This window comes from Nicotiana tabacum, chromosome 22 (genome assembly GCF_000715075.1).
Source record: "Nicotiana tabacum cultivar K326 chromosome 22, ASM71507v2, whole genome shotgun sequence".
Classification (NCBI taxonomy): Eukaryota; Viridiplantae; Streptophyta; class Magnoliopsida; order Solanales; family Solanaceae; genus Nicotiana; species Nicotiana tabacum.
This window is the reverse complement of record NC_134101.1, coordinates 47,908,192-47,923,325: the sequence shown is the minus strand read 5'-3', so window position 1 is coordinate 47,923,325 and position 15,134 is coordinate 47,908,192. Positions and strand designations below refer to the sequence as shown.

The 15,134-nt window shown below is 36.0% G+C and overlaps 1 protein-coding gene across 2 annotated transcripts; it reads left to right on the top strand.

The window, feature by feature from the left end:
* Positions 1–616: 616 nt before the first annotated feature.
* LOC107799135 (uncharacterized) lies at positions 617–11,851 on the top strand. Of its 2 annotated transcripts, XR_001651073.2 has the most exons (7): positions 617–803; positions 1,090–1,195; positions 8,178–8,222; positions 8,921–9,029; positions 10,584–10,614; positions 10,745–10,827; positions 11,171–11,851. XR_001651073.2 is itself a non-coding variant. In XM_016622217.2 (6 exons), the coding sequence occupies exons 1-6, from the start codon at positions 753–755 to the stop codon at positions 11,246–11,248; spliced, it is 633 nt and encodes a 210-aa protein (XP_016477703.1). In that variant the 5' UTR covers positions 618–752; the 3' UTR covers positions 11,249–11,851. The 2 variants fall into 2 exon arrangements, 1 of the variants encoding a protein (XP_016477703.1); XM_016622217.2 differs by having other exon boundaries at positions 618–803; positions 10,584–10,827.
* The last annotated feature ends 3,283 nt before the right edge of the window (positions 11,852–15,134 follow it).

Here is a 15,134-nt window from a genome sequence, read left to right as displayed (position 1 = left end):
CTTAAGTTTTTTTTCCTCAGAAAAGGAAATTGTTACGATATATCATGTTATAGCTTGCGTGTAGGACTCATTATATAGAAGTTCAACTAAGGAGATATTATTTATGTAAAATTTTAGTTGATTTCAAATTTCTAAATATCAGAAAAATAATGTTAAAATTTAGCTAATTTAAAACTTTTAATATTAAGAAAATAATTAAATGATTATTTTATCCAGTGTGAAATTTATTTTTAAAAGATATAAAAGGCGAGTAATATTTCGCTAAGGGCCTTCACAATTTTATATTTTTTAAATTAAATTAAGTAAATGTAATATCCAATTCAAAGTCTTTTTTTAATTCTTTTTTGCTTTTAAATTTATTGAAGAATATCTATCAATTGAAGTTTAGCTTTGCTTTGGATGATAAAATATCCACGTTACAGCTGAGGTATTAGGACTTTTTACATAACCCAAAGAAGGAAAGCTATAATAAGTACAATTTTAGTTGATTTCAAAATACTAAAAGTTATGAAAATAATTAAATAATTATTTTGTCTAATTTAAAATTATTGTTTTTAAGAATATAAAAGGCTAACTATACTTCGCTATAAAAGTCACTGTTTTGCCTTTGTACTTTTAATATTATACCCTCCTTTTTTCTTTTTTCTTTTTTTTCCTATAGAAAGATAGCTGTTGATCACCGGACTCTGGTTCAGAAGCCGTCTATATGCCGCTTCTGCAAAAGGATCTATGATTCGGGGCACAGCTGAATAATGGCGGCGGAAGCTCTTTTGGAGCTGCAAGAAATTCTCACCTCCAGAAAGGTAGTGGAGTAGTTTTTTTTCTTTAGCTGTACATTCCCACTAATTTCAAATGGGCTTTCTTCTTTACCCTAAATTCCCACTTCTTTTGTAGCTGTACATTTGATCCTTTTTTCTTTCCTCTGTTTAGTTAGGTAGTAGTAATTTATCATACTCTTATTCTATTTTCTCTTTCAATTTCGGAATTTTTATTTCCGTTAATCAGGGTGCATTTTCTTTTCAAATTTATTGCGTTTTGATTTTTCTTTGCTGGTGTATTTAACTTTTGTGTAATGATGTATATTTGTAGGAGCCTCTGACAAGAGAAGAAGCTAAACTAGTTAATTCATTACAGCAAGATGCTGTGAGAAATTTTGGAATTGGGGCCACCGGTGCTTCCATTGCCACTTGGTTTGGTACATTTCCTCACAAACTTATACTATTACATTTTCAATATGATTGTGTTTGGCTGGATAATAGTGTTTTAGTTAAAATTAGTTTGATAGAGAAAATATAACATTAAAGTTTATAATTGAACAGCTAAATGGATTTCGAATGCTATTAGAGGAGTGTTGTCAAACATTTGGGACGTGCCGAAATAAAATGACATAATACAAAATGGGATGAAAAAAGGAGTAATATGGGAGTTTCACTGAAGCTTTTCTGTGAATTTAGTTTTGATGGAGAAGGTTCCCTCTTCTACTTGTCATGCTTCCTGAAATTATTTATTAGAAGCTGAGATCATAAGGTGCATACTGTGAGTAGAAAATGGAATTAATGCAGTGGATTTGAAAGTATCGAACTTCTCTGTTGGAAAAAATAATATCCCGTCCAGGAATAATATTCACGATAAATAACAATAACACAAGAGAGTAACAAAGACACCAAATCTTTTAACGGGGTAAAATACAATACCCGAGTGAGCAATATTACCACTATAATATTACAACTTAGTAGTGTCAAGAGACTACTACAACTTCGAAAGAAATAACACTTTTTATTTTAAACACCTCACTACAATATTACTCATACTCACTATTTATCTCACATACTACAGTCTGTGGATTACTCTCTCTAATTTCAGCTGCTTCTCTCTCGTTTTGGTGTACCGAAATGAAAAATGAAGACTTCTATTTATAGTAAAAGCTGCCGTCCAAATAGCCAATGAAATTGGCTTGTTGCCGATTTGGTTATGCAATTGCTTTGCAATTTGCATTTGCAATTTGCTTACAAGTTGTCACGAAGTCAGGCGCCCACAATTGTCTTTCCCTCGCCCAATCACTTTTTTTTTTTAAAAAAAATTTATTTTATTCAATATGGTCCCCACAAATCTCTCCCTTAATTTTGATTTTTCCTCTTCATTCCAAGATATGATCTCAATATCTGGAAATCTTCAAACTTGAGAGGCTTTGTGAAGATATCTGCAACTTGATCATGAGACTTCACATATTTGAGCTCGACTTCCTTCTTGGCAATGCATTCTCTGATGAAGTGATACCTTGTATCAATATGCTTGCTTCGATCATGATACACTGGATTCTTCGCGAGTGCCTGTGCTGATTTGTTGTCAATACAAATCTCTGTAGCTTCAATTTGTGGTAAATTGAGCTCATTCAACAATCTTCTCAGCCAAATAGCATGACATGTACATGATGTTGCTGCTATATATTCAGGTTCACAAGTCGAGAGAGTAACAATGTATTCTTTCTTTGAACTCCAAGAAATAACAGAATCACCCAAGAAAAATACAAAGCTAGTTGTACTTTTTCTATTATCAATATCTCCCGCATAATCACTATCACAAAATCCCACAAGGTTGAAATCATTAGAAGAAGAATAAAATAGCCCAAAGTCAATTATACCTTTTTGGTAACGAAGAATTCTTCTAGCGACTTTCAAATGAGTGGAGGTAGGAGTTTCCATGAAGCGACTTACTACTCCAATTGCAAAGAGTATATCTAGCCTGGTACAAGTCAAGTACCTAAAACTTCCCACAAGACTTTTGAAAAATGTGGGATCCACTTTTTTTCCTTCATCAAACTTGAACAATTTTGTCCCACACTCCATCGGTGTGTTCACGGGGTTGCAATCGAGCATGTTGAATTTCTTTAAGATCTCCTTCGTATAGCTTTCTTGAGAGATGAAAATTCCATCTTCCGTCTGCTTCACTTCTAGGCCCAAGTAGTATGACATGAGCCCTATGTCCGTCATCTCGAACCCACGAGACATATCTTTCTTAAAAGCTTCAAACAAATTTGGGTTATTACCCGTGAAAATAAGATCATCAACATAAAGACAAATGAGGAAGATATCTCCATTAGTATGAACTTTAAGGTAAAGAGCATATTCATGGAGATAATGAGTAAACCAATTTTCTTGAAAATACTTGTCGATGCAACTATTCCATGCCCGTGGGGTTGCTTCAACCCATATAAAGCTTTGTTCAACTTCAACACTTTATCTTTATGGTTTTTGACCACGAAGCCCAATGGTTGTTCAACATAGACTTCTTTTTCAAGATAGCCATTCAAGAAGGCTGACTTGACGTCTAGTTAATGGATCTTCTACTTCATTTGCGCCGCCAAAGAGATCAACAAACGAATCGTCTCCATGCGGGCAACAGGTGCATAGACTTCTTCATAGTCAATGCCTTGCCTTTGCTTGTAGCCTTTAGCCACAAGTCGTGCCTTGTATCTCTCCACATCTCCATCAACATTCTTCTTTGTCTTGTATACCCATTTTACTCCTATTGCGCGATGACCCTCGGGAAGAGTTGTTAACTCCCAAGTGTGTTCTTCTCTATTGACTCGATCTCCTCTTCCATGGCTTGTCTCCACCTTTTGTCCGTAACAGCTTCATCAAAGTTCATTGGTTCACTATCAGCAAAGAGACAATATAAAAAATCAAAATTAGTAACTTCTTCCGTGCTATCATAGAGCTCTTGAATGCTCCTTGTCCTTTGCGGTTGCTCATTTGAACTTTGTTGAGAAGAAAGAGATGCAACATTGGTTGGAGAAGAGGTGGAGTTGTATCTTGCACAAGTTCCACGGTCTCTGGTTCTTCTTCATCATAAAAGTATGGGAGAAAATCATATCAAGTTTCTTCCTGAGCTTCCCAATTCCATGCCTATTCTTCATCAAATTCAACATCACGACTCACCACCACCTTGCCGCTACTTGGGTTGTATAGCTTGTAGCCTTTTGAACTCGTATCATAGCCAACAAACACATGCTTGACACTTCGATCGTCAAGCTTCGCTCTCCCTTGATGTGGCACATGAGCAATAGGCTATGCTCCCAAAGATTCTCAAGTGCTTGGTTTTCTTCCACTCCATGCTTCTTGAGGGGTTTGATCTCTAACATTCCTTGTTGGAGACCTATTGTTCAAATAAACTGCATAAGAATCAGCTTCGGCCCAAAATTCCTTTGGCATACTTTTAGCTTTCAACATACATGTAGCCATATTAAGAATTCTCTATGCAACTCCATTTTGTTGGGGTGAATAAGGTACCGTTAGAGGGCGACGAATTCCATGAGACTGACAGAAGTCATTAAATTCTTTTGAAGTAAATTCGCCTTCTCTATCGGACCTTAAAGCTTTTATTTCATAGCCACTTTCTTTCTCCACAAGTACTTTGAAATTTTTAAAAGCAGCAAAAATTTCAGATTTTTGGTTCAAGAAATAAATCCAAGTCTTTCTACTAAAGTCATCAATGAAGAGAAGAAAGTATTTACTTTTACCAAAGGAAGGTGGATTGATTGGCCCACACACATCAGTGTGAACAAGTTGGAGTGTCATGGTTGCTCTTGACATGGACTCCTTCAGAAAACTCCTCCTTGCATGTTTTCCAAGAAGACAAGCTTCACACAATTGATTGGGATGGTTGATTGATGGTATCCCATGCACCATGTTCTTTTCTCCCATTGATTTGAGCGCTTCAAAATTCAAGTGCCCAAATCGCATGATTCATCTTGCACATTAGCCTTCAAACACTTTGCATCAATTGTTTTAAGATTCAGAGAAAATAATTTATTCTTTACCATATGCACTTTAGCAATTAGAGTTCCACTTGAATCTCTAAGCCAAAGATGCATATTTTTCATGTGGATGTCATATTCCTTTTCAAGAAGTTGGCCCAAACTCAAAATATTACTTTTTAATTTCGGCACATGATAAACATATTGAATTAACTTGTGGCCACCATTTTTACAGGAGATTAGAATCGTACCTATCCCTTCGATTTGAATCTTTGAGGTATCTCCAAAAGACACATTACCTCTCACCGACTTATTGATCTCCACAAACTTGTCTTTGCATCCACGCATATGATTGCTTGCTCCATTGTCCAAATACCACGAGCTACAATCATCCCTATCTTCTTCTTTGAGTGCCAACATCAATGTTGACTCATCTTCTTCTTTCTTGTCGTCAACAAGGTTAGCTTTCTCTTCAACATTACTACGACATTCCCAAGAGTAATGGTCAAATTTATGACAATTATAATACTCAATTTTTGATTTGTCATACCTTTGTCCATTATTTTCTTGGTAGTAGCCACGTCCTCTTCCTCCTCTTTGTCCACGACCACGACCTCTGAATGTTTGGTGGATTTTAACTTCATTGTTGAAGTTGTTACCATTACTTCTTCCTCTTCCATGACCGCCACGACCTCGTCTTCATCCATTCCCTCGATAGCTCTTTTCACCTCCATAATCCTTAAAGGATGCCTTTTTAAGAAGTTGCTCTAATTGCACTTCTTGTCTCCTCTTGATTTTTTCTTCATGGGCCTGTAAAGAACCCTCCGATTGCTCTACCATCATAGAGTCTAAATCTTTAGACTCCTCAATAGCACACACCACAAAATCAAATTTAAGTGTTAAAGTGCGAAAGATTTTTTCTACCATACGGACATCTTATATGTCCTCCCCGTATCTTCTCAATTGATTTACAACAGCCTTCACTTTTGAACAATAATCCGAAATGCATTCGGATTCTTTCATTTTTAAAACTTCAAAATCAGCCCTTAGAGTTTGAAGTTTTACCTTTCTCACCTTGTCAACTCCTTGGAGAGAATTTTGTAAAATCTCCCAAGCTTTCTTTGAGGTGGTAGCATCTGCCACCTTCTCAAACATGGTATCATCCAAACATTGGTGGATGAGCGTGAGGGCTTGATGATCCTTCTTCCTTGTCTTTGCCAAAACATCTTTTTCATTTTGAGGCAGAGCTTCCTCATTATCAGGTTTTGCATACCCTTTGTCTACGATTTCCCACACATCCTGAGAGTCAAAAATGACTTTCATACGTAGACACCATTTGTCATAATTTTCTTTTGTTAGATGGGGTACTGAAAAGACAACGAACCATTGTTCGCCATGGCTCTGATACCACGTTGTTGGAAAAAATAATATCCCGCCCAGTATTGAGAAGAGCGTTAAGCGAGGAAAAGTGACAACCCCCATTTCGCTTAAAGCGAGAAGCGAAAAGCGAAGCGCTCGCTTTTTTGAAGTGAAGCGGAATTTAAAAAATAATAAATTAAAATCAATACTGCATAGGCAACACATGTAATTGTAAGCAAATGTTCAATACTTCAATGTAAAAACTAAAGAGTAGCATCAATTAAAGCACAAAATGAGCATCCTATTCTTCTACAAGATTGTCAAATTCTTGTATTTCACTATCATTATTATATTGCTCGTCATCTTCTTCAACTTCTTCTTCTTCATCAACTAGGGACAAAGTAGCTGCTTCTTTTCCCTTCCTTTGTGAACTTGAAGTTGAGGTACTCCCCCTCAAACAATAAATCCTCTCTCCAATTCCACGCGCCTCCGCAACATCACCCCAAGTGAAATCAGAAGTTTCCTCAAATACTTCTTCATCTGCATGATCTTCCGGGACTCCAGTTAGCCATTCATTAGCATCATCGATGTTGTCCAAACTAATTGGATCAATTACATTGCGAGCGTTGTAACGACGCCTCAATGTTCTATTGTACTTAATGAATACTAGATCATTGAGAGGCAATAAGAACTAAGAATAAAGAATATAAAAATAAGAGGAAGGGCAGTATGATTCTGTTAAAAACTGGGCAGCATAAAAACAATGAAAGAAAAACTGGGCAGCATTTTAACGAAGAGGAGAAGACTGAGAAAGAAGAACCGAAGGTAAAAAAAAAATTCGCCAGCATTTCGCTGTTATTTGGACGTTGAAACAGTGAAAGAAAAAGAAAAAGAACCCTAGTCTTCTCCTGTTGCTGCTGAATCTCTGTTGAAGACTTGAAATTGAAGAACCCTAGTCGCCTCTTTAGACTTTCAGATGCTCTGCTAGTCGTGTTTAATAAAAGAACACTGAAAATGCTTCTTTTTTAATTAAATAGCCTGGCAGCTCTTTAAAACAAAGAAGCGCTCGCTTGCATCGCTTCGCTTCGCTTGGTCGCTTCTCGCTTTTTAGTGGGAAGCGCTCGCTTTTTTCTACCTGAGTTGTTTCACATGGAAGAAGTGGGTAAAGGGTCGCTTCGCTTCTCGCTTTAAGCGAGGAAACGACCGCTTTTTACAACACTGATCCCGCCCAGGAATAATATCCACGATAAATAACAATAATACAAGAGAGTAACAAAGAAACCAAATCTTTTAACGAGGTAAAATACAATACCCGAGCGGAGTAATATTACCACTATAATATTATAACTTAGTAGTGTCAAGAGACTACTACAACCTCGAAAGAAATAACACTCTTTATTTTAAACACCTCACTACAATATTACTCATATTCACTATTTATCTCACATACTACAATCTGTGGATTAGTCTCTCTAACTTCAGTTGCTTCTCTCTCGTTTTGGTGTACTGATATGAAGAATGGAGACTTCTATTTATAGTAAAGCTGCCGTCCAAATAGCCAATGAAATTGGCTTGTTGCCGATTTGGTTATGCAATTGCTTTGCAATTTGCATTTGCAATTTGCTTACAAGTTGTCACGAAGTCAGGCGCCCACAATTGTCTTTCCCTCGCCCAATCACTTTTTTTCTTTTTCTTTTATTTATTTTATTCAATATGGTCCCCACATTCTCTTGTTTGAAAAGATGAAGCACATTGAAAACGGTATTAGCCTTATTAAATAATAGAAAAATTTAGCAGAAATATGTAAAATACCCTCCTAGAAAGATCATTGCCGAATAAATGGGCAATGGTTAGAAGAGGTGCTCCAGCGGCTAGAAGAAATAAGGTTATTTGATAAACCAGAAAACCGGCTATATCCAGACATGTGTGAAGCGGTAAAGGTGGTGTTCTGTATTACATCCATTCTGCTTGCATAAAATTATATGTTTTGTTTCTTTATTCTTGTTTTCTTCGATATTTAATTGAACATCTAATAAAGTTCTCTCAATCTGTTTCTTTGCAGTGACCAGAAGGCTGAATAACCTAATGCGCATCAATCTCACAGCAGGTAAGGTCTAGCTGCAATATCATTGTAAATCTTTTTTGAGATTGAGTGAGATTGTTCTTCATGTTTTCCATTTCCACCTATATGTTTGTCACCCTTGATTCCCTATCTGGTTTCTGTCCAGTAAATTTGTGGATCTGGTCGATAGTGATGTATTTTAGGATGCCTTTCGTCGACTCGAGTTCAAGTTCACAGTAAGTTTGTTTTTAAACATTTATGATAAGGGAGTAAAAACTGAAGCGAGTCAATTTCAAGGGACTAAAATATTAAGCAGGTCATGTTAATTTCTTTGTTGCCTCACATTATCTTGTAGTTTGAACGAAGGATGTTGATAAAATTATACAGTAAATTGTATGATGGCAAACTTAAGTTGACAATTTCTTCTTTGCCCTTTTCTCGAAAGTTGTTAATTATTGGATTTTAATGGTGAAAAAGCTATTTTGGTATTTCAAGCTAATATGCACGTTCCTGTCACGTGCTCACCTGCTTGATATTCAGCAAGTCATTGTTGTTTAAGAGACTTGTAATCTCTCTTCAGCTGTATTTTACCATTCTTGTAATGGTGCACAATGTTCAAAAAACTCATATGGAGCTCAAAGTTTTTACAGAAGAAATATCGAATTTTATACCAAAACAGAGAACATTTTGGTTTACTTTTGATAACTCTATTACTTTAGTCTTTTGAACTTTCCTCCTTCCAGGTGTTGGTTTCTTTTACGGTGTCAGAAGAGTTGGCAAGTTTTTGGATTCAAGAGCTGAACATATTCTCTCTCAGCATGAGACTCGTCTGCAGAGCGAGTTGGCAGAAATGTAGGTTATTGACCACATTAAACTTTTTGATTTTTGCAAAATACATTAGTTGAGTTGTTACTCCTTAGAGGTCGTTTGGTAGAGTGCATTAGAGAAAATAATGCATGCATTACCTTTGTGTATTAGTCAAACCTTGTTTGGTACACTTTTTCAACATATGTATAACTAATACAAGCATTAGTTATACACCCTATTTGGTATTATCCTAATTATAGCTAATGCATAACAAACCATGGCATTAGCAATATCAAAACTATTAATGCATGCATTAGCATGGTTAAAGGCAAAATTATCCTTAAAGTTCCTCAAAGCTAAATAATATTGAGGGCATTTTTGTAAACAGACAATTTTCTTAAAAATTATGCAATGAATTTTAATTTTTAATACATCACACCAAACAATGGATAAGAAATGATATCTGCATAGCTAATGCTTGCTTTACATGCATTACTAATACACCTTATTCATCATTATTCTTATATACTCTACCAAACGACCCCTTAGAGTTAAGGCGCTGCACAGGCACATGTACACATGAACTTAGTAAAAATAACCTTGGGCTCTTGTATTCTCGTACTCCATCTTATATTAATTGCTCTACTTCCCTCTTGATTCTAAAAGATTCGGGAACTTATCCAAACTGAAAATATACCATTCATTATATAATTTCGACAAGAGTGGGTTGCTCTAGTGGTAAACACCCTTCACTTTCAACCAAGAGGTTGTGAGTTCGAGTCACCCCAATAGCAAGGTGGGGAGTTCTTGAAGGGAGGGAGCCGAGGGTCTATCGGAAACAGCTTCTCTACCTCAGGGTAGGGGTAAGGTCTGCGTACACACTACCCTCCCCAGACCCCACTAGTGGGATTATACTGGGTTGTTGTATTATATAATTTCCTTTAATATCTTATTCTTAAGAAGATAATAAATGACCCACTTTTTGCACAAAAAAGTTCTTCAAAGAGTTTATCCTACTCCCAGTTTTGGACCCAATTCTAGTTTAATGCACCAAGTTCAACCCTTGTCGGATTGTGCAACAAAGTATGATACCTAAGTTACGCTGAGGTTGTTGAAAGAATTTGCGAGAAAAGTAACGCTTTTCTTTTGGATATAGGTTCTATTCCATGTACAATAATTTATGAATTAGTTCTATCAAAGCACTAATATTTTTTGTTCAGTATACATGCTAAGTTTGTAACTTAAGGAAAAAAAAACCATTTGTTTCCTTACTTTCTGCAATGAGTCAGACTGATAATCTCTCCTCTTGATTTTTCTTCAACTTGCATGAACTCAAGAGTAGACAATTGTTAACTTGAAACCTGTTGCTATCATTGAGGGAATATATCTTGTTGAGAATTAAAGAAAAACAAATTGAAGGAAGGAGGTTGTGGGGGTTGCTCAACAATTGTTAAATTGAACATAGTTAGATTTAATAATTATTTTGGAATGATTTGGGCCCGATTTGCCGAGAGGGTAACAGAGAACTCATATAATTGTTACAGCTCTGTTTTCTTCCCCAACATTAATTACGTACTGATATATATTTTTACATGATAGAATGTTGAAGAAGTATCAGCAACATCCACAGGTATTGCAACGCGTCTCGAAATATTTTTTCTGTGAAAATGTTTATGATGATGATTCAGCAGACCGGCCAAAACCAAGGTGGCGCTTTCGGAATCTCTACAAGGAAGATTTAACCTCTGCTCATATGATAGGTGATGACGACTCTTACAGTAAGAAAATAAATTCAGAGAAAACTGATCGGAGGAAGACTGATATACAGCGCAAGCAAATTAATGTGAGTATACAACTCTGCCTTTAAATAAATTTGAATAAGAATCAGAAAACACTGGGGATGTGGGAAATCTGTTATACAAGGATTTACTTGCTATGCCAAGATGATCAAATTTCATTCCCACTACCGTACAAATTAGTAGTAAAAAGTATAGTATAGTGATAATATATATCATGTAATCGTGCAAGCTACCCACTCCATAGCACTGTGTAGTGTTCACTGGGGCTTTCTTCTGCCTAAATGAGAAGGGAGGAAGCAAAATCCTTTCTTTCAATCCTCGCTGTGTTATAGCTGAATATGCAACTTTCTTAAAGTTATATATTAACTAGACTGCTTATAAATGTAGACAAGTGCAGCAGCTGTTGTTCTGGAGGCTATTGGAGACCCATTTGACTGCATATTCGGGCCTCCAAAAAGTGTCTGAAAATACTCATCGCCCTGATGCATTTAGCATACCACCTAGAAGGCGTAGCCATAACCAGAAAAGGTCTCATCGCAGGCACAGGATGCGTCACAAGGAGAACATGGATCGCAGATGACCCTCTCACGTAGTAAATTTACTATCTATTTCAAAAAGTATTACTACTATTCAGGTGCCCTTCTTTGATGTTGCTCTCTCCTTGAGACACACAATCTTACATCTCTAGATGGAACTGATGTTACCTCCAAACTGTTTGTATAAATTGTTGGAAAATATGAAGAACACTAGTTTAGCCTTGAAATACGTTTGATATGCTTAACGAAAAGCGATATTTGTTCTCCCACCTTCGCGAAATTACTAAGGGGTTATGAGAAAGCATTTGAATTTCTACACTAAGCAAATAGTGGAGAAATTCTATTAGGACAGCAAGAACTAGACCTTGATCTGTCGAATGTGGAAGAAATAGTCTGGAGTAACATATAAGTGAAGGAAAAGTTGTTGTAGAGTAACGTTCAGGATGATGTTAAATTCAAAAACAATGCTACTTGTAGTTTTACATTGGCAAAAGAAGTTACTAATAATGAAGGGAACACCCTTTCATTTAAAGACTTCTTCTCGTTTATCAACATTTTTATTTATTTATTTATTTATTATATTTAATCTAACGAGAATTATGGTTTCATCTGCTTATTAATTATTCAGGCGTGATGTCTCAATTTAAGCATAAGCTAGTTTACATAAATTCTGGTAAACTATTAATCATGCTGCGAGTTCTTTTCCAAAAATAAAAAAATACTCCTTAAAATGAATTTTTTTCCAGCTCCTTAAAATGATATGGCAAAATGTTTTACTTTCCCAATTCACCCTGCGAGCTATCCTAGGAAGGTCCTGTTGTATTTAATTTCAAATGGCCATCTTAAATCACCAATGAAGTAAATATATGTTGCTATAGCCAAATTATTCTCGATACAGTAAAAAAACCTTGATCCCTGAGATCCTATCAACTCTCAAGCAAGAGTTGGTTAAATAACGATTTTAACGAAGCTGTCTGAAAATGATATTCAGAACCAACCAATTTAATCTGAAAGGCACATCATACAACGGATGTTATAGTCACAAAGGATGTTGAAGACACAACATTTCAACATGCTATTATAGTCACATTTCAACATGGTATCATAGCAGGCAAAGGTGTTGTTCAAATCTCACTGCCACCCATTATTGAAATGAATTTTCACGTGGTTGACCCATGAAAAAAAATTAGTATCACACGTGAGGGGGCGTTTTGGAGATAAAAGTTAAGTGAATAAAAGTGTGCTCTCTGTAACAACTTAAACTTTTGAATAAGTTGGTCACGCAATTTAATAAATTAAAGAATACCTCAAGACGAGAATTAAAACATTATTTTAGAACAAACATATACCATTCATTGTTTATTTTGCACTACGTTAGCTGTATAGGCCAAAATCTGCCATAAGGATATTTAGCATAATACGACATTAAGGAAAGAGTTGGTCGAGCTCGACCAGGAAGGAGCAAGATACGTGGCCGAGATGTCAACCATAACCGAGGTCGAGCATCGTGTAAAGAACAGTAACCACTAGTTTTCAAAATAAGATATTAGAGTGAATATTCTCTGCATTTATACTATTAGGGTTATCTAAGGATATGTGTCAAAGATATAAGTGAAAAAGAAAAGGGAATAGGGGCATGTAATATTCATTTGATAAGAACACTTTTGAGAAGAAGATTCTCTCTCTTGTAAGAATACAAAGATTACATTTTTATCAAGATTCTTGCTCATATTATTCCATACCTTTCCACCAGATCCGAGGATTGATCAAGCAAATCTTGGATCTATCTGTCATTCATCATTGTCAGGAGAAACATTCGTCCAATCCATCCATTATGGGGTGAATCATTCCTCCTATTTACTTAAATGTCATTTATTGCTAGTTACACCTCAATTATTACTCACACTTTAAGAATATTTTGTACTTATTATCATCAACCTTTTTACGACAAGAGGGGTTGCTCTGATGGTAAGCAACCTCCACTTCCAACCAAGAGGTTGTGAGTTCGAGTCACCCCAAGAGCAAGGTGGGGAGTTCTTGGGGGGAAGGATGCCGATGGTCTATTGGAAATAACCTCTCTATTTCATGGTAGGGGTAAGGTATGCGTACACACTACCCTCCCCAGACCCCACTAGTGGGATTATACTGGATTGTTGTTGTTGTATTATCATCAACCTTTTACGGGATCTGTCCCCATCTCCCACGCCTTTTCAAGGCTTGCATCTAGAGTTATTATATTTAACTAGATTTAACCCATTATTACGTAAATTTAATAGTTTAGCTAAAAGTTATACTTTTTGGTCAAATAGTAACAATCTTCACCATGGGGTTCATTTTCCGGATAAGAGCTCTGAACAAACTTATTGCTTCACCCGAAAGCAAGTCAAGATATGCATCCTCAAGCTTTTGGGTGTTTCGTTCAAAGAATTTGTCGAAATTTTTTGCTTCAAACTTCTTATAAATCATTACCTCAGTTATGGCCTTATGTACACTGATGCATCTTCTGCAATTAAACCATTGGCTCGATCTTGATGTTTCCTTTGGCAGAATCTCCAGTTTTTCTATGCTGAACTTCCTATTCTTCTAGTAGCTTCTTCTACTTTAGAGGGAAATGTGATGTACAATGGTATATTAAAATGAATCCACATTTCATATCTTCGTCAATATCATCCTTCAAATCTTCTACGATCGTGTTTATCTCAATGAATCTCTTCATATTGTCAACTGCTCTTAGAGTCTCCGTTTCCTTTCAAGAGTTCCAAGCGAGATTGAACACAAATTCACTTGCTTGGAACAAAGGAAACTATATAATCACATGCTAAGAAAGGGGTAATTAGGGAATATTCAAGACAATATGAGAAAGATATGGACTCGTTCTTGAACACTAGGGTACAAGAACTAGTTTCTTGAGGGTTAGTGTTTATCACTCCTAGGGGTGTCAAATAGTCAGGTTGGGCTTATTTTGGGTTGGATCAAAATAACCCGCCCAAAACTAACTTGGTTGAGATGGGTTGACTTAAGTTGGCTAAAATTTTGGTCAAAGTCTAATCCGCCCAACTATTATCAAGATTTAATTAATAAATAATATTTTCTTATAAATTGTTTAATTATCAAATAAGATTTCTTTTCTTTTGTTATGGTCATAATAAAGATATAAAGCCAAAAAAAATATTATTTTAAATAATAGTAAAGTTACTCATAGATCAATTTGAACTAAAAATCAGTTTAACTTTACATGGACCGAAACGAGTTGAATCAAGATGAGCTGAGTTCAACAAATGGACGGGTCAATGACCAGTCCAACCTTGAATGGATTGGACATGTCAAATGGATTTGGGCTCAAATTGACACCCCTAATCGCTGTCATAGCTAAGAATGAGGGGTTCCATCTGGACAAGGAGGGATAGCAATACACACAAACCCACCCGAAACTAGCTCTTATAAGTTATACCCTAGGGTTCAAGAACGGATCCATATCTTTCTCATATTGTCTTGAACATCCTAATCACCTCTTCCTTAACATGTGAATAGTGTCCTTTTGTTCAAAGCAAAATGAACTTTTTACTTTTGTCTTCAACCTCACTTGGAGCACTGGAAAGGAAATAAAGACCATAAGTGCAGCTGACAATACGGAGAAATTCTTTGAGAAAAACACAATCGTAGAAAGATCCCATAGCAGCAACTACAACACAATAGTGACTTATTTGCTGGGAGAGGTGTAAAACGGGTATTGAAATCATTATAGAGGTGGTCATAAAAGAACACGAATTTTAGGTATTTCAGTATCACTTGTCATTTTTGCACAATACTAGTAA